The 18,597-nt window shown below is 40.8% G+C and overlaps 1 protein-coding gene across 1 annotated transcript in view; it reads left to right on the plus strand.

The window, feature by feature from the left end:
• Positions 1–4,063, plus strand: part of PLPPR1 (phospholipid phosphatase related 1) — a 265,405-nt gene extending 261,342 nt beyond the window's left edge. The window contains exon 8 of the mRNA XM_032860734.1: positions 2,917–4,063. Coding sequence (XP_032716625.1) covers positions 2,917–2,949 — 33 coding nt within the window. The 3' untranslated portion in view covers positions 2,950–4,063. The remainder of the gene's footprint in view (positions 1–2,916) is intronic.
• The last annotated feature ends 14,534 nt before the right edge of the window (positions 4,064–18,597 follow it).

The following is an 18,597-nucleotide window of genomic DNA, read 5'->3' on the forward strand; positions in this document are numbered from 1 at the left end:
CAAATGTTTGATGGATAGAGGCAAGCCAGAACCAAAACCTGAACTAAACACTTCAGACAAAACCGAGAACCTAAAATCAGACCATGGGCAGTCATTATCTGAATCTCCAAAGAAAATAGAAATTAATAAGGAATACCAGGACTTCTGTAGGCCAGGCAAAGCAAAGCTACAGGATGCTGGATAGAGAGATTACTTCTCAAGTGATGCCTTCCACACCAACTGTAGAAGACTCAAGTAACAAAGCAGCTGCTTTTAGTATCAAATGTTTCTACGTGTAGTTAGGATGATTATACTCTTTATTTGTTGGCCAAGAAAAGAAAATTAGCATTTATTGCAAGCAATCACATTGAGTCCTCACAACAATTCTGCAATTGGTAATGTTAATTCTGTTTTGTAGATGAAGTAAGTGAAGCACAAGGAATTTAAGAAACATACCCAAGGTCACCAAGTCAAAATTAAAACAGGTCCATCTAAGTCTTGAAGTTCCTACTCAATGTATGATACCCCACAGCCTGGCATTCCCTTCAAGGAAAATTCCATTTGGAAATCTGCATTCTTAGCATTCAAAGGAAATATGCAGTAGGGATTTGTGAGTTTGAACTGAGCTACCACTCTTCCAAAATAAATATGCCTGTATTTTCTCCTGGGGGCAAGAACTCTCTGTGAGACGCCAACACCTAGGTTTTCTATTAGAAGCCGGCTCCTTTGTAATTTTTGGGATAGAACCATTTTCCCAGGAAGAACTTTGGGGATCTGAGAGAAAATATGAACCTTTCTTCAGAACATGCATTCATACATGTGAAATTCATCCCACTGTTCAAGATACCTCAAGAAGACTGGATAGGGAGGGGACCTGGTCACCCAACTTTTCTTCCTCCCAAGACCTTCTTTCTTTCCCTTTTGCCACATGGAGCCCCCACTGCTCCAGTGCTTTTTCTTCCTCTCTAAAACATCAACTCAGATTTGCATATTTGTCTTTTGTGATTCCCCTTAGCATAGTTGATTGAGACAAGGTACATTTTCCAAGATCTTTCCCAAGTACTGAAGAAAAACCAAAAAAAATAAGTAATTACAGAATCCAACAAACCAAAAATGGTCAGGTTTCCAAAGCATGATTTTGTGGTCCTATAGAGTGAGTGTGATCTCACGGAGGCCCCATCCCAGGAACCCACAGAGTGATTTTGATCCTAAAGAGACAGGTGTGGAATTATCCATATTCTGCACCCCTGTGCCTACATGTACCCAAGCAGTCACCCTTAGTGGTGAGCAATTGTGGGCCTGTCAAACATAGTTTATATTAACAAAGAAATGAAGTTAAAGAGGAAGCGGTTATATTAACCTACTCTGGGTTGGTATAAAGTTTCTCAATGTCTTCAGATTTGAGGAGGGGGAGACATTTTTTTTTCTTTAGCAGAAAAAGAATCCAACTTATGCTGATGCCCAGATGCCTGGAACCTTACTCCAAGAGGTTCTAATTCAGCAATTCTGAAGTAAAATAATTTATATTTAAGAAAATATTCCCAGAGGAATCAAATGGCCCCCTTGATTTGAAACTAGTGATAGAAATTTGTATAAATAGAAAAAAAGACCTGGAAAGTTAAAAGAGATCTGCCCAAATTCACCCATTTAGTTACCTTCAACTGTTGGATTACTTCATCTTTACCACTTAGTCTCAACTAGAATCTTATACACAAGTAAATGACCAAAGTATTGACCCCAGAAGTTTTTTTCAAAAAGGAAGCGTCTTATAAAAGTAAAAACACAAAAGGAAAAGTTACTTTTCACACTGTGGCAAGAAATGCATCAAGCTCTAGTTCTCGCAAATACGGCAGATAAAAGTACTTTGAAAAATAAAATACTCCATTTCTAAAATATGTAGTTGAACTCTCAGGAATATACTATAAGTCTCTAGTGTCCTAAAAACAAACAGAAATCAAGAAACCCCCATAATAATCTATCAGATCTAACACCACAGTTTCTTTTATTTCCCATCCCCACGGACTAGGGGTTTTAAGTTCAAACAAGAGGAAGTGTTGGGTCTGCAAAAAGGGGGTCCTGTATATATAAGTTATATAAAGAAGAGGTAGGGGTTGTATAAACGTGGCGTATATGCAAAAATTGCTAGAATTACAAGGAAAAAAGACAAAGCTACAATCATAGTATAGATTGTAACACATTTCTAATTAATAAGCAAACAAAATACGGTGAAGATACAGATGATTAGTAAGGTAGATATAATGTGCCTTGTATAGAGCCCTCAAAACACATGAAACATGAAAATAAACCACAGAGAAGTCTCAAGAAATTGTACAGTATCTGTATCACACAGATTACATTCTCTAGAAAAAAAATTCAAAGATATCTACACCTAAAAACAAAAACCCTACACATTTGAAAATATTAAACTCATTTCTATATAGCTCATGACTCAAAGAATAAATCATACAGAAATTTTTCAAAAATTAGAACACATTCAAAATGTGGGATACAGCTAAAGTTACTTTGAGATCCTTAGATGTTTTTATTAGAATATAACCGAATAAGTATAATATAATTCTATAGAGACCAAGTTTAGTTGAACAAATTATTCTATTTTGGTTGAAAAATCAGGGAAGATTTAGGGGCACCAGACTGGCTTAGTCGGTAAAGCATTTGACTCTTGTTCTCGGGGTCATGAGTTCCAGTCCCACATGGGGTGTAGAGATTACTTAAAAAAAAAAAAAACTTAAAAAAAATGTATCAGGGAAGATGTAATAGAGGAGGTGACAATTTAAGGGGCCCTGGAAGAGCATTTCAGGGAGAGGGAACAGCCTATGCAAAGCCGGGAGACAAGAGCTCAAGGGCACAGCCTAGGAAGAGTGAGTGTGCACATGAGTAGTCAGCCCACGCTGAGTCTGCATCTGCTTGTCTTTGCAGAATCACTCTGCCTCCATGACCGAAGTCACCTGAGACAGCTGAGGTGTCACAAGCTGTTTTTTTTTTTAATCACCCTCCAATTCAATACTTCAAGACACACAGTTACTTGATGTCAAACTGTGAAGACAAGTATTATGTTTATCTAGTTAGAGGCTAATGTTTTGTACATTTTTTTGTATGAGGAAGTGATGTAGCTTGCCCTCATTTTTTTTTTTTTTTGGTCAGCTTTAATATATTTATGCCAGAATTTTAAACCAACAAAATTTTCTCCTTGTTCCAGTGTGCATTGAAGAACCACATTGACTCAATGATTGATGTTGTTTTGTGAAATTTGTACACGAACCTTCTTTTCTCAGTTTTATAGGCACAGAAATAAAATGGATATAACAGTTCACTTTAACCTTTTATTACTGTACTTGCTGCATCCTTCAGAACTTTTGAATTTTAATGAAAGTTAACTTTTGAGTTGCAGGGAGGGCGATGTTGGTTAATGGTAAATCTCAAAATCAATTGCGCAGAAAGAAATATTTCTTTCAAAAAGAACTTTTTATCCTTGTCTCTTAACCTGTTTTGTATTCTAAGTTAATCTATTAATGAAGTCACTTACTTACATAAACAAGTGGCAGAGACTCCTGGATTTGAGGGGTGTTGGGGCTACATGGTTCTCTTTTCAATAATGGTTTCTCCTAGCTCAGAGATGCAAGGTCTTTCTGGAATCGTGTCCTTGGGCTGGCAGGTGACACTGCAGACTTCCTTCCAAAAAGCAACCTGTACCAGTCTCCCCTGTCAACTCAACAGTTTTATATCTCATATTGTATGGACTTTATATGAAAATGAATATTTTACACTTTGCACAGTATTATTTTACAGAAAGGGTATCAGAGCATCTACAACCTAGAGCCCCAGAGCAACAGCTTGACTTTGTGGCTTTTAATTGTTCTAGAATTTTAACTGCATCTCATTTTTCTAGCATGGTAATAACTAATGTGTAACTCCTTTGAGAGAAGGAGCTCCCTTGTCTGTACCTATCAGAATGTTTTCTTGACACCTTCCATGTTGGCTCTTCTTAGCTTTTTTTTGTACATATTTTTTTTTCTAAAGAGAAGAAAAAAAATTATCACAAAATGTATTCTGGCTCATGTTGTTTGTTTTAAGCTTCATCCACTGGGCGAAAGTATTTTAAGAGTCACGAAGTGAACTCAAGGAATGTTTATACCTTTTAGTTCCGTGTCTGCTCAAATAAGCCTTTCTAGAGGCATGACTGGTAAGTCCTTCCATGGGGGGAGTATGTGAGTGAGTGAGTGAGTGAGTGTGAGGAGGGGTTCTGTGGTGTGTGTAGGCAAAATTTAAAAATTCTTGAAATTATTAGAGCACTTGGAAACACAACTGGATGCCTAACAAGCTACCTTGGTTTTCAGCCTGCCCCTATTTAAGTGGTCAATAAAAAGTTAGTTATTTTTAGGAAAAAAACTTACCTCTGCTAAATAAAACTTTGCCTGATCTCTCATCTCATTCTGGCCTAAAGTGGTTTACACTTCCACACTCATACGTTCACGTGCATCTTCTGAATGCTTTCTGACTGATGACGTTGGGTAAGCAGGCAAGGAAAGAAAGAGTGCTGAAAGTCTATTCATCCCAGATGCTGTGCCCCCATTCTTTCACCGAGGAAATCTGGTTGTTGAGACAGCCCAGGAAGCTGGGACGACCCCAAGGCAGTGCTCTACCTGTCAGCGCTGGTATTAGAATCCCAGTCTTCCTGACCTCACTACAGTAAGGCGCCTTTGAACCAAGGTTGCGTCTTTTCAAAGGTTTTTCAACCTGATCTGCTTGCTTAGATGGCTCAGGGGAGAGTGTTGGTAAGAAAAGTGCATGAGAAAGATGCATTCTGTTACAAGTGAAAGGGTCCGTGGACAAAAGGACGAGACTGATACAAAGCGAAGGTCAAGCAAAGCTTTATTTCGCGCCAAGCATCGAGAATCAAACTGACCGGCCAGGGCCGTCTCTTGCAAAGAGGCGACTCCTCCCAGTCTCACAGACTAACTTTTATAAAGGCCATGTGGTTGAGCCTGGCCGCACACAGGTGGCCAATTGAATTACATTCTACCCCATGATAGTCATCTAATTCAGCCTATGACCTTGGCTAGAATTGGCGCCTTTGTCTGCTGCCCAAAAGGCAGGGGCTCACACTCCCTGTCGGGTAATACGTGCGCTTTCCCTTGATTGGACGTTTCCATCTGGCCGGACACGTCCTTGAATCTGGACTCCATTATCGGGGGCTATTTGGCCATATTTCACCAATTCTGCTTCTAAGCGCTTTCCTCTTGGGGGAAGGGGCAGGTTCAATCTAAGTTTACTGCATAAACAACAAAATGGCTCACTCTGGCTAAGTAGGCCCTTACATTCCCCCCTTTTCTTTGGAGATTAGTCAAATCCTTGACTTTTTAGCCAGTTCTATGTTTTTCTGTTGTAAGGGGTTATAAGTCATCTAAACAGGGGTTAATGGGTGCCAATTGGCATAAGGTTACATTAAATTTCATAGTCGACTGATGAGTTAGCCATTCACCGCTTTGTATAAGCTTTTCCACTTTTCCTAATTCCGTTTGTTTAATTTCCCACCTATACTTTTCTGTCTTATGAAGTGACTTAGAAGCTCTTATAAAAACAGGTAACAATAGGAGCAACAATGAACTCATAGTCTTTGAGTCTTAGCTTTACTCCACGATCCGCAGGGTCCACTGGCAGCAGCTTCCATCTCTGGGGGGTGTCCTCGTCCTTGGCTCATTAGACATGACCCGCATGAATCCAGGCCCGGATGCCTTCTATTTTCATTGCCGTGGGGGTGGTCAGGATGATAGTAAATGTCCCTTCCAGCGAGGCTCCAAGTTTCCCACTTGGTGGTGACATATTCAAACCAAGTCCCTGGGTTGGTAAGGATGTGGTTCCAGCTCCATCTCTGTCTCAGTGTGGGCAGTTCGGATCCCTGTGTGGGCTAGACAGACTGTAATGCCTGCAGTGACTGGAGTACAGACTGACCAATCATTTTTGCTAGGGCAACCTCTTGTAGCCGAGGGCAGAGCGGGTGGGGGTGTTTCCCAAACATTATTTCAAATGGGGTCACCTTGTTTAAATAGGGTGTACATCACACTGTGAGGAGGGTGAAAGGAAGGAGAGCCACCCATCCATCATCAGCCTCCAGAATTAGCTTTGTCAAGGTCTCTTCAAGAGTCCAGTTCATTCTCTCTACTTGCCCGGAACTCTGGGGCCGGTAGGCACAATGTAGTTTCCAATTAGTGCCTATAGCTTTGGCCAATACCTGTGAGACTTAACTCACAAATGCAGGGTCATTGTCTGACCTGATCACAAGAGGTAACCCAAACCTCTATCTCTTTTCCCTCTTTTTATTTTAGTTCTTTTCGCATTTATCGCCTGACATTGAGCACATCTATCAACCATATCCTGAATCATACGCCATAATTTAGAAACCTGAAACTGCTTGTCCATAAGCTCCTTAAGCTTGCGTGTCCTCAAATGAGTGCCCTGATGTATTTTGCTTACTAATTTCTTCCTAGTCTTAGTCCAGTCCCCTTCATAGTCTAGTTTAACCCATTTTTATAAATATTCTAAACCTTCCTCTGAAGTTTGCCTCAAGTTGTCTAGCTTAGGTAAATAAACATTTAAAGACAACCAAATCTAGAATTTAACATCCATAAAGGTGTGTTATTAAAACAATTTTTCTCTCTAAAATAACCCTCATTTCCAGAGATAGCTAAATTAGGACTAATTTACTTGAAAAACAAGTCCAGTTTTAACAAACCTGCCCTAATTATTTACATAAGCTCAGCAAGAACAGTGAGTGTGATCATATAGACCTTTTAGAATCTGCTTTGCTGGAACTTCTTATAAGGAATCTCTAGGTTGAACTTTTAGTAGCCTCTCCAGGCCAGAAGCCAAGCCACATACTTGCCATCAGGCATGCCTGTAGTACCTGTCGACTTGGGCGAATTCCTATTCCTGAGGCTCTGCACCTACCAAGGAGTGACATTCTTTACTCACCTGGTGAGGCTGCTGGGAACTCTGTAAGCAAGGTATCAGGCCAACAGTTCCAAAGGGCTTTATGGCTCCAGGTTTCATAAAGTTAACCTTAGTTCCTTTAAACTGTTTGGTCATATCTGAGTCTTTTCCAATATGATATCCCAGTCAAAGCCTTGGTAAAGTAACAAGTTTCCAATGCTGTGCTGTTACAAGGAAAATAGATTCTTATTGAACTTATGCAAATGACTGATTGCCATGGAAGAAAGAATACTTACTGAGACCTTTTGGTTTCAGAGGGTTCAGATAGAGAAAAGTTGAATGCCTTGATTTGTTTACAAATCAATACTTTTACCTCTCTGTAAGTTACAGATAACTTAAGAAAAAGTATCCCTAGTCTGGAGAGCAAACATTAGAGAACCAGCAATGTTTAAAATAAGACAAAACATTAAGAGACACAACACTATAATCTATAATCTTTTAGTTTATTTAGTCCCATATTACTTTCCATGTTGCTAATTCTGGTTTAGTTCGAATGCAACTTTTATTTCTGGAAATTCTTACCCGTTTCCGTTCCAGGATTTTAATATATCAAAGACCTGTATTTGTCCTGGAAGTCTCCCATGTGAAGTTCTTTTAAGGCAGAATTCATCTTACAAGAGAATTAAAACAATTACAAATGACAAAAACTCAGGATATGGTTAAATTACCAGGTGATGACCTTATTAAAACATTAAAACTTTAGGAAATGCATAGAATCTCTAGAATAGTTACAGCATTTACCCAAATGTAACCCAAGGTTTATTATTGGTTTAAATCTTGTCAACAATTTCTTAAAACCTTAGAAAGTTTTTAAAGCACACGCCTAAATATAATTAGGGATGTTAAACACCTGATAAAACAAAACATAGAAACTGGGTTTTCTGGGCAAAGAGAAAACCCTTTACATTTCAATTAACCGAAGAAAACTTTGCTCTTTTAAACAGAGAGAAAACCAGCTTTTCTATACCAGTGTTTTTTCTTTCTTTCTTTCTTTTTTTTTTTTTTTTTAAGCGTGCAGTCTTAATATAGGAGTTTTCTGGGTTTCCCTCCCATCATGAATGATGTCGCAGACAAAGTGGGGGGAGGGGATCTTTCAGATGCTGTCCTGCTCGCGTCCCTCGCAGGAACTTAGGAGCGTCTTAGCTAAGGTCTGTCCGTATAAACCCCGGACCAGGCTACTCCGTGGAGTAGATGGACCCGTTATGCCGTAAGACGCCCCGCGAGACTCAGGGTGCAGCCCACTCAGACTCCACAGAGGGAGGGGTGGAGCCATACAGACACATTCACACAGTCAGGCACTCTTCAGATTCAAACAGGTTGGACACCCTCCCCTTTTTGGGTATCCCTGGCTAATGGGAGGCGATCAGTCTCCCCTTTCACTCTTTACAAATGAGTTTCTATGGTTACAGGCAATTCAGGATGGTAACAGGGTGTTTTCGCAGTCCCTCAAGGTTGGGCTGCTTCCTTAATCTCTCAAAGCCAAATGGCCCTTTCACTTGGAAGTATAATCTATGTGGAGGCAGGTCAGGAGAGTGCTAAATCACCTTGGAGACTGTTTTTCTTTCTTTCTTATTTAGACAGGATCAGGCATCTGGTCTTTTCCTCCCCCCCCCCCTTTTTTTTAAGTCTGTCCTGACAATATCTAAAATTCCTTTTTGAAGATTTCCCTTCATAAACATTCTACAACTTTCCTTTGTATTCAGGATTTGTCCCAAGCCATTTCCTTCCAAACCGCCATCTCATTTAGGACAAAATTACTTTTTATCTTTAGTAAAAAGTATTTCTATTTCTTAAATCTTTATTACATATCTTTTACTTTTTTACATACAGAGTTGTTTCCCTTATTTCTTTCAGTCTTAGTTACACTTGGCAGAATTTTGTACTTTTAGAAACACCTTAAACTCTATTCAGTTATTAACCAATTGTGAACTGTTACAACAGAATTCTTTAGATGCCAAATTTATGAATCAGTTAAGCACTAAACATGTTTACCAACAGATTTCAAAAGCACAAACCTAGTTCCAGCAACCAGCGCTCTAGCATTTTATCCTGTTTGGTTTAAAGTTTCAGGTTCGCAAAGACTTTGAAAGCTACTTCAGCAATTACCCATTAAAACTATGAGACAGGGGTGCCTGGGTGGCTCAGTGGGTTAAGCTGCTGCCTTCGGCTCAGGTCATGATCTCAGGGTCCTGGGATCAAGTCCCACATCGGGCTCTCTGCTCAGCAGGAAGCCTGCTTCCCTCTCTCTCTCTCTCTCTCTCTGACTGCCTCTCTGTCTACTTGTGATCTCTCTCTGTCAAATCAATAAATAAAATCTTTAAAAAAAAACCCAACAACTATGAGACAGACAATTAACCATCAGTTTAGTCATTTCTTTGCCAACAAATTTTAACAAATAACACGAGCTTATTTGACCTTCAGTAAACTCTGAAGTTTCACATTTACTGCTGATAACTTAAAAGACATGTCTATCTTAATTAAACCAACAAACTTAACTTAGATCAAATGCTGATTTACATTCCAACCTGGGCCCACTCCACTTTGCATGTTTACCTGAGACACGGGTGGGAGGATCTGGAGTGGGGGGTGTTAGGTCCAGGGGCTGCTCTTCTTGCTCCTTGACAGTGAAGAGAAAAGGGGCCGTCGTGCATGATCTAGAGGCTGGTCATGCAGGCTGCACGCACGTTGGTGCAGAAACAAGAGAAGGGGGAGACAGAAGAAACAAGGTGCCTCCAGGAGGCAGAGAAAGGATTCCCGGCTTTAGAGCTCATCAGCCCCAACAGAGGAGCAGACATCATGCTTTCCCGCCAGCAAGGGGAGGGGCTAGGCAGTCCACCTCGGGCCAGAGAGGGGAAGGAACTTCCCTGAAACAAAGGAAGTTTTGGCAGCTGTTTGGGAATATTCCTTAAAGTCTCTGTCTCGAGTTAGACTAACCCCAGTTGGCTCCAGTTATAGCCATTAACACACGAAATGAGTAAGGGAGAAGCCCCCCATCTATTAGGAGGAATGGAGAGATGAGAGTCCCCTCACTCTCTGCTTGCCCCATTCCTTCAAACACAACAAACAACAGACAACAAAAAGACAAGACAAAGACAACCGCAAACCCAGCGGCCCTCATCCAGAGCCTGCCGCGGGTGGGGGTTTTTCCAGCCCCTACAGGGGTTACCCGGCCCCCTACAGATGTTCGCTGAGACGAGCCATGGACCAGAACCAGACCCAGCGGCCCTCACCCGCTGGTGGGGGTTACCCGGTTACCAGCTTAAAAATGTAACCTGCCGCTGTAGGGAATTTTCTCGGTTCCCTACGTGCAAACCGTAAACCCAACGGTTGCAGTCCCCTCGACACGCTCGTTGGTGGGGATTTACCTGGTCCCCTAGATGCACCTAATGTTGGGGATTTTCTCGGTCCCCTGATTGCCTGGGAGGGCCCACACCCCCTGGCAATCCCCGCCCTGAGGGATGAGGCGTCCCCGCATCCACTCCAGCCCTGGGAGCTATGCTGCGTCCAGCTTCTCCCCGGTGGGCTTTATTACCCTGGAACTCCACAGAGAGATGGTCAGACAGATAGGATCTCAAGGGATCTTGAGATCTTACCTCTGGAGTCTTTCTGATGCTGGCTCAGTCCTCGCCGTTTTATCCCGGGACGAGCCCCCACTGAAAGGGTCCGTGGACAAAAGGACGAGACTGATACAAAGCGAAGGTCAAGCAAAGCTTTATTTCGCGCCAAGCATCGAGAATCAAACTGACCGGCCAGGGCCGTCTCTTGCAAAGAGGCGACCCCTCCCAGTCTCACAGACTAACTTTTATACAGTAAAGGCCATGTGGTTGAGCCTGGCCGCACACAGGTGGCCAATTGAATTACATTCTACCCCATGATAGTCATCTAATTCAGCCTATGACCTTGGCTAGAATTGGCGCCTTTGTCTGCTGCCCAAAAGGTGGGGGCTCACGGTAATATGTGCGCTTTTACTTGATTGGACGTCTCCACCTGGCCGAACACGTCCTTGGGGGGTAGGGAGGTAATACGTGCGCTTTCCCTTGATTGGGTGTTTCCATCTGGCCGGGCATGTCCTTGAATCTGGACTCCATTATCGGGGGCTATTTGGCCATATTTCACCAATTCTGTTTCTAAGCGCTTTCCTCTTGGGGGAAGGGGCAGGTTCAATCTAAGTTTACTGCATAAACAACAAAATGGCTCACTCTGGCTAAGTAGGCCCTTACAACAAGAAGGAATAATTTACAGGCTCAGAGCTCTCCACTTTGTATAAGCTACCTCAGCATAATGTTGCCCAATTTCTGAGCAATTCATTTTCTAAACGGATTTTAGGATTTTTTTTTTAAAATAACAACAATGAAGTCTTGATTTTATTTTCTTGTTCACGGTAAGACATCCTGAAAAATGCTGGCAGACTTTATTGATTTTATATTATCCATTTCTCATCACAGCGAGAGGCCATTTAAATGTGTGACTCCCAGACGGTATTTCCAAGAACGTAAGTCAAGTTGACTTATGAGTGAGTGTTATCCTTCTTTCCATCCTGGTTTCCATCTAGAAGGCCTTTTCAAGTGTTACAAGAGCTCTAGCCACAGACTCTAGTTTCCTAGTCTTGGGCTTGGGAGTATTGGTACATAACTGAGTCAAGCTCCAGAGGACACCACACTGTGACACTTGGAAATAAGGGACATCTCTGGGCTCACATCCCTGGGACCAGTGAGCTAATCTGACTCCTTTCATTATGCCATGGCAACCTTAGTATTGCCTCTAATTAGCCCCCAAGTCACTTCACAGACCTCAAGTTGATCTTTCAAGCCTGCCACTTGAGTTTCATTTCTTAGAGCTAGGGACCCCTCCACAAGGGCCTTCTACAAAGACAAAGCCCTCCAGCTAACTAGGATGAGTGGTCACTATAGCCTCAGAATGAATCCTGTAATAAGCATTTCCTCTTTTTAAGGACAGCCCAGAGGAGCCTATGAAGTCTGACCCCCTGTGAGAGGGAGGAGGGAAAGAACAAAGGAAAGGCTAAGGAAGCCTGTTGACCTGAACAGCTTTATAGAGCAAATAACTAAAGTTTGTCAAATAGATGGATTCCAAACATCCTCCTAATTTTGCTAAAGGAGACAATGACTCTTTTGGAAGTAAAGAGAATTTGAATGGGGCCTGTAGGTAGTTAAACAATAAGTCTATTTAGATAAGGGAATGATAAGGATGAGGAAAAGCACTCATGAATGTGTGGGTGCATCTCCTGGCAAATTCTAAAAAGCTCCCAATCAAGCCATGATAGAAGGGCTGTATGTTGCTCCTCTGAATCCGAGAATGCAAACGGGCATGATACCACATTCTCGAAGAGAAGGAGTGGGTAAAATGGGGTGATTTAGAGAGCAGAAGAGTCAGGAGTAGCCTTTTTGTTTCAAAATATTGGCTTCATTTCCATGTTTTATGCAACTACTCTCTCAAGGGCGCTGTGTATCTTGGACATGCAATACTGGATTGCCCCAGTTTGTTCTAAGGAGTAGGGTTGCAGTAAGGCTTATACCGTGCCTGTCCTGCCGAATTCAAGATGTTTACCAGAACCAGTCTGCCATTCCCTGCCATCCCCTGAACCGCCATGGCAATCTTGTAGTGAGCACCAAGCCCCTTGCTTGCATCTAGTTCTTGATCCAAATGGCTTGGGATCAGTTGATACATTCATGGATATCCCGGAATCAACTGACATATTGATACTCTACTCACCAGCCCGTTGCCCCTGTGGAGCCATTAACCGCACACACAATTCTAAAATTAGAAATGACTCTGCCTGGGAAAGCAGCCTTTGTACCGCTCAAGACTGGTGCCTTTGTCCTCAGTCGGGCTTGTGCATTTCGGTATTCTATGTGTATCAGCATCTATAAAAGGTCACAGTCTAGGGGCTTCCCATGAATCCCAGTAAACCTATGTGCAGAGCGAAGAACGAGGTGAATATGAAGCTCTTTTTCTTAAAGACAGTCCATCCTGCTGGGAACAAAGAATCATACATATGATACTTGGGCAAATAACACACGACATCTAGGATGGCTATCACTAGAAATGTGTTCCCAAGTAATAGTACTCCAGGCTACTGACTGGTTTGCTACTGATTGGGTAAAGCAACGTGGCATTAGATGGTAAGCTCCAAATGGAACCCACTGGATATGTGGAACTAATATGTGGCCCTGCCTTCCTCCAGGGTGGATAGGTTGCTGTACTTTAGGATTTGCCTGGATTCATGGGCGCATTACTAAAACCATTACCACTCCAGCTAATCTCCCCAATTTAAAACCAAGATGGACATGATCTGTTTTTAAATGGTATGATCACTTAGCATCCATTTTTGTTCCATCTGTGGGACTAGAGGATGTCATGTGGCATGTAGAAGCCCTCAATAAATATACTACAAAGGCACTCAGTGATTCACTAAAAAGCATCTCCCTACTTAATATAGAAATCTCACAGATACGCAAAGCAGTCCTACGAAATAGGATGGACTTAGATGTTGTGACAGCAGCACAGGGTGGCACATGCACAGTTATCAAAACAGAACGTTGTGTGTACATCCCAGACTATCACAAAAATGTCACAGGACTAATAAAAGATATGAATGCCCAGATTAAGGCTCCACAAGATCCTTCTCTCTCTCTCAGTGAATGGTTAAGTTCCTGGTTTGAAGGAGGACTATGGCCAAAAATTAAAAATCTCCTTTTCGGGCTTCTCATTCTTATCGCCTTATTAATCTTAATATGTTGCTTTGTTCAATGTTTCTCTAATTTTTAATCCACCTTGCCCACCTTTCTTTTAAAAAAATTGGGTTGTGCAATTTGTCCTTCTACACTGCCTCAGGCCAAATCCAAAAGAGGGTGGGCTGCTGTGATGAGGGAAGTGTCCGTGATGATGATAGTCTTCAGTAGCAAAGAACAGAAAATTCCAATGTAAATGGATTTAACAAAGGAGGAAATTTATTTAATCCAATAACAAGAAATCCAAGGTCGAACTTCCATGAAAACCACATAACTAGAACCTCAGTTCCATTTCTCTGCAACTCATTTGGCTTAGACTGTGTGTGTTGGTTTTGTCCTCAGGCTGGCCTCAGCACATCCTCAGCATTAAGATAAAGCAACATCCAAAGGGAAGAGTTGTGTTTCTTTGCTTTTTAAGATAAGAAAGATTTCCCCCAAATTTCCAGAATGTCTCTTTCAGGCAATCTTCATTCTCTTCAGATGTCTCTGACGTCCTACTGGCAAAAATTTATGTCACAAGTCTGTGTCTACACTACTCACTGGATGAAGGGAAAAAAACAGTGTGATTGGTCTACACCACTTAGCACTCACCTGTGGGGGCTGGAATAAGTCTAGAATCACTGACGCATAAGGACATGCTTGGGTACTATTAGAAAAGAAAGGAAGTACTTTAGGCTATTGGGAGTACTTGCTGCAGTTTTGAAACCAATGTAACTTTCTGCCAAAAGCAACTGTAATCCACGAAGAGCACATTAAAAAAGGATGAGATAGGGGCGCCTGGGTGGCTCAGTGGGTTTAAGCCTCTGCCTTTGGCTCAGGTCATGATCCCAGGGTCCTGGGATGGAGCCCCGCATCGGGCTCTCTGCTCAGCAGGGAGCCTGCTTCCTCCTCTCTCTCTGCCTGCCTCTCTGCCTACTTGTGATCTCTGTCTGTCAAATAGATAAATAAAACCTTTTAAAAAAATGAGATAATAATGTTTGGTCATTGTATAATAACGAAACAGTAGAGTGGCAAGCCTTAGGGATAAAGAAATCCAAAGACTGAGGCGCTGCCATGTCCTGTATTACAAATTACACATATTCAAAGGCACATAAATCTTTGCCTTTGAGGTAGACTGCCTAAACACCCTAGAAAGAGAATACTATAGAGTGAAAATATTGGGACTCCTAATTACACATAAATCAGAAGGTATGTAGTGTCTTACATATTTGTTTGAACCAGAGGGACATCTGCAGTATGCCAAAGGACACAAGAAAGGAGAGTGTAGCTTAGAGAATCAAAATACCTGGACAAGTCAAATCAAGAGCAATCTTGGTCCACACATCCAAGAAAACATTTAGAATGCTTCAGAAACCAGAAAAGCACCTCCCCCAACTCACAATTTTCATTTCTTGTGGACATAGTAGAGGGAATAGGAAACACACATGGACAAACTGTGCTGACTGGCACGTCAGTAGACCTGGCCAATAATGAATTTCATTTTTGTTCACCGTCTTTCAAGTGGGCATGTTCTTCAGTGATGTTGGGCATAGAAGGTTAAGTCTTGACCATCTAAGCTGTCATGGTGGTCTCCCTCCCCTCACTTGTGGTTGCTTTAGGCAGGAACATGTGACCCAGTTTTGGCCACTGACACATGGGGAAATCTAAAGGAGATCTTCTTCATGAGATACTGGGGCAGCTGATCAACATCTTAGAACAATAGGGGGGCTAGCCTAAGAGAATAAGTTAATGTGTTAAGGATGGCAGAACAGAAAGAAGGAATTTGGTTCATCACAACATTGCTGAACTGGTCAATAAACCAAAGCCATCCTTGCTTTGGGTTTCTTTGTAGAGGAGACAATAATTAGCCCATTCTTTAAACCAATTTTAGTCAGATTTTTCTAACCAAACAACAGGGGGAAACTAAATAATGGAGATGGAAGCTGAGATGCTAGGAAAGCCTTGATAGAAGACTATGAAGGAGATAGGTTTCATTTTGCTGAAATCAGATCCCTAGAAAGTAATATGCACGTAGTGCTGGGATGAGTGGGTTTTCTTAATCCCAATGATTTATGCTGCTTTTTAAATATAATGACAAGGGGCACCTGGGTGGCTCAGTGGGTTAAAGCCTCTGCCTTCGGCTCGGGTCATGGTCTCAGGGTCCTGGGATCGAGCCCCGCTCTCAGGCTCTATGCTCGGCGGGGAGCCTGCTTCCTCCTCTCTCTCCACCTGCCTCTCTGCCTACTTGTGATCTCTCTCTCTCTCTGTCAAATAAATAAATAGATGTCTTTAAAAAAAATATATATATATAATGACAAAAAATAAATAAATATAATGACAGTATCCTGTACAGACTGTGGGTGTGTTCACGAAGGCCGTGGGTGAAACCAGGAATAAGAAAGGATGATCTACTGATCTATCTGTAAAATGAAAACAGGATAATGTACAGCATGGTGACCATAGTTACTAATACCGTATTGTATATCTGAAATTTCCTGTGAGAATAGATGCTCTCACCACACACACACGCACACACACACACAAATTGGTAAGTATGTAAGGCGATGGATAGATGTGTTAACTAACCTACTTGTGTAAATCATTTCATAATGTATATGTATATCAAATCATCAAGTTGTACACCTTAAAATTTATTCAGTGTTATTTGTCAATTATATCTCAGTAAAGCTGAGGGGGAAAATGAGAACAGGCTTTAAGGAATCAAACCCAACTGCAGACTGGGAAAATTAAAAATAATGGTCATCAAAATAACACCCAAGAGATGAGTTAGATAGCAGTTTGGACACGGCTGAAGCACAAATTAGTGAGGTGAACAATTCAACTGTAAAGTTCTCCAAGATTACAGGGAGCTTGGGACAGCAGGAGGAGGGACAAAAAATATATATATATGAGAAAAATTTAATACTCATGGAAGATCTATTCAGAAACTCCAAAATTCTCCTAATTGGAGTTCCAGAAGGAGAGAGTAGAAAAAACGTAAAGATTAAAATGATCATAAGAGTAATAGAAGCAGATATCTAAAGCTGAAGTCAGGTCGCCTGGGTGGCTCAGTTTTTTAAGCCCCTGCCTTCGGCTCAGGTAATGATCTCAGGGTCCTGGTATGGAGCCCTACATAGGGTTCCCTACTCAGGGGGGGAGCCTGCTTCTCACTCTGCCCTTCCTCCCACTCGTGATAGATTTCTCTCTCTCTCTCTCTCTCTAAAATAAATAAATGAAATCTTTAAAAAAATAAATAAAGTGGAAGACAACCATGTCTTGAATTTGGAATAGACTATACAGTACCAAGTAAAATGAATTAACATAGTAATGATAAACCCACCCCTACTTATATCTTGAAGAAATTTCAGAACACTAGGAAGAAAAAATTGTAAAAAATTTTCAGATACAGAAAAAATAAAAATAAAATAGAATTAGGAAAATTTGAACAAAAGGAGAAAAAAAAATCCCATGAAGTAAGAAGACTCAGAGTTCTCACTGACAACAGTGGATGCCAAAATAAAAAAGTCAAAGTCTAGTAACATCAAATTCTTCAAGTATAAAATTCATTATTGCAAAGCGAGCAAAATAGAGATATTTTTAAATTTGTTAAGATTCAGGTGAATAGGAATCTTTTAAAATAATTACATGAGTTTGTCCTTTAGGAAATGACCAAATGAAAGATAAAGCCAAGAATTTAAAAGACAGGCTGTAAGGAACTATAAGCAGGAAGGACACGTTGAAGCATAGGTGTATGTTAAATATGTATTTATTGTGAAACGAATCAGTAATCTGAAATTAATGGAGCTGTCATGGAGAAAAAAATTCAATACCTGCCAAAGTTCTTGCCTTTGGGGGAAGAAAGGTAAATATATTGATTGTATCTTTTATTTTTTAGCTTTTTATATGAAAAGTTACAACCACTCATAAAAAATATTATAACAAACTTCATTATAGCCACAATCTAGAAGTAATAATTATTCACATTTTGCCATATTTCTATAGTATTTTAGAAAAATTCCCAGATATCACAACTCTTCACCTTTAAATATGTCAGTATACATCTTTATCTAAAAGTGACTTTTTACATAACCACAATACCATTTTGACAGCTAACAAGATAACAGCAATTTCATAGTATCCTTTAATATCCAGTCCATATTCAGATTTTTCTAATTGTCCCCAAAATGTTTTTTTACAGTTATTTTGCTCAAACCAAACCCACAAATAGCATTTGGTTGATATGTCTCTTAAGGCTTTTTTTAATGCTTGATAGTTCCATAGTTCACTCCAATGCCAAAAGAAAAAAAAGCTGGGGCGGGGGGTATTGCATAAAGGAAAAATCCCCAACTTTTTCATGAAACCAGCTTCTGAAAAAAAACAACAAGTCAATTGCTAATTAACTTATGGTAAGACCAGATTATACAATGACCCACAACCTGGATTTGTTTGTCTCTTTGTAATATTGTTTAACTGGTCTCTAGGCACTGTATCAATAAGAAGTTTGATGTAAAGGTTTGATTAGGTTCAAGTTTAGTAGCGTTGTTAGAAGTAATCTAAGTAGTGCTAGGCACTCCACCTTACATCTCGTCATGAAGCACATTATGTAAAAATGACCATTTTAAGAGATGTTAAGTTTGATCCGTGGGTTCAGGTGGTAACAGTCTGATCCTCAACTGCAAATTTCCTTACCCCTTCCCCTTAGTTGATACCTTGTACTTTGATAAAGTTATTCTTGGGTTTAAAGGTGGGGGAGTAGTAAATCAGGAACTACCTAGAAATTAACAAAATGAGAACACTGCTAGAAAAATAAACACAAAAAAATTGGAGATGGAATGAATTTATTTTAAAACAACAGAAATCAAGGAATCAGGACAAAAAGACT

This window comes from Lontra canadensis, unplaced genomic scaffold, assembly GCF_010015895.1.
Source record: "Lontra canadensis isolate GAN:19392208 unplaced genomic scaffold, GSC_riverotter_1.0 scaffold19, whole genome shotgun sequence".
Classification (NCBI taxonomy): Eukaryota; Metazoa; Chordata; class Mammalia; order Carnivora; family Mustelidae; genus Lontra; species Lontra canadensis.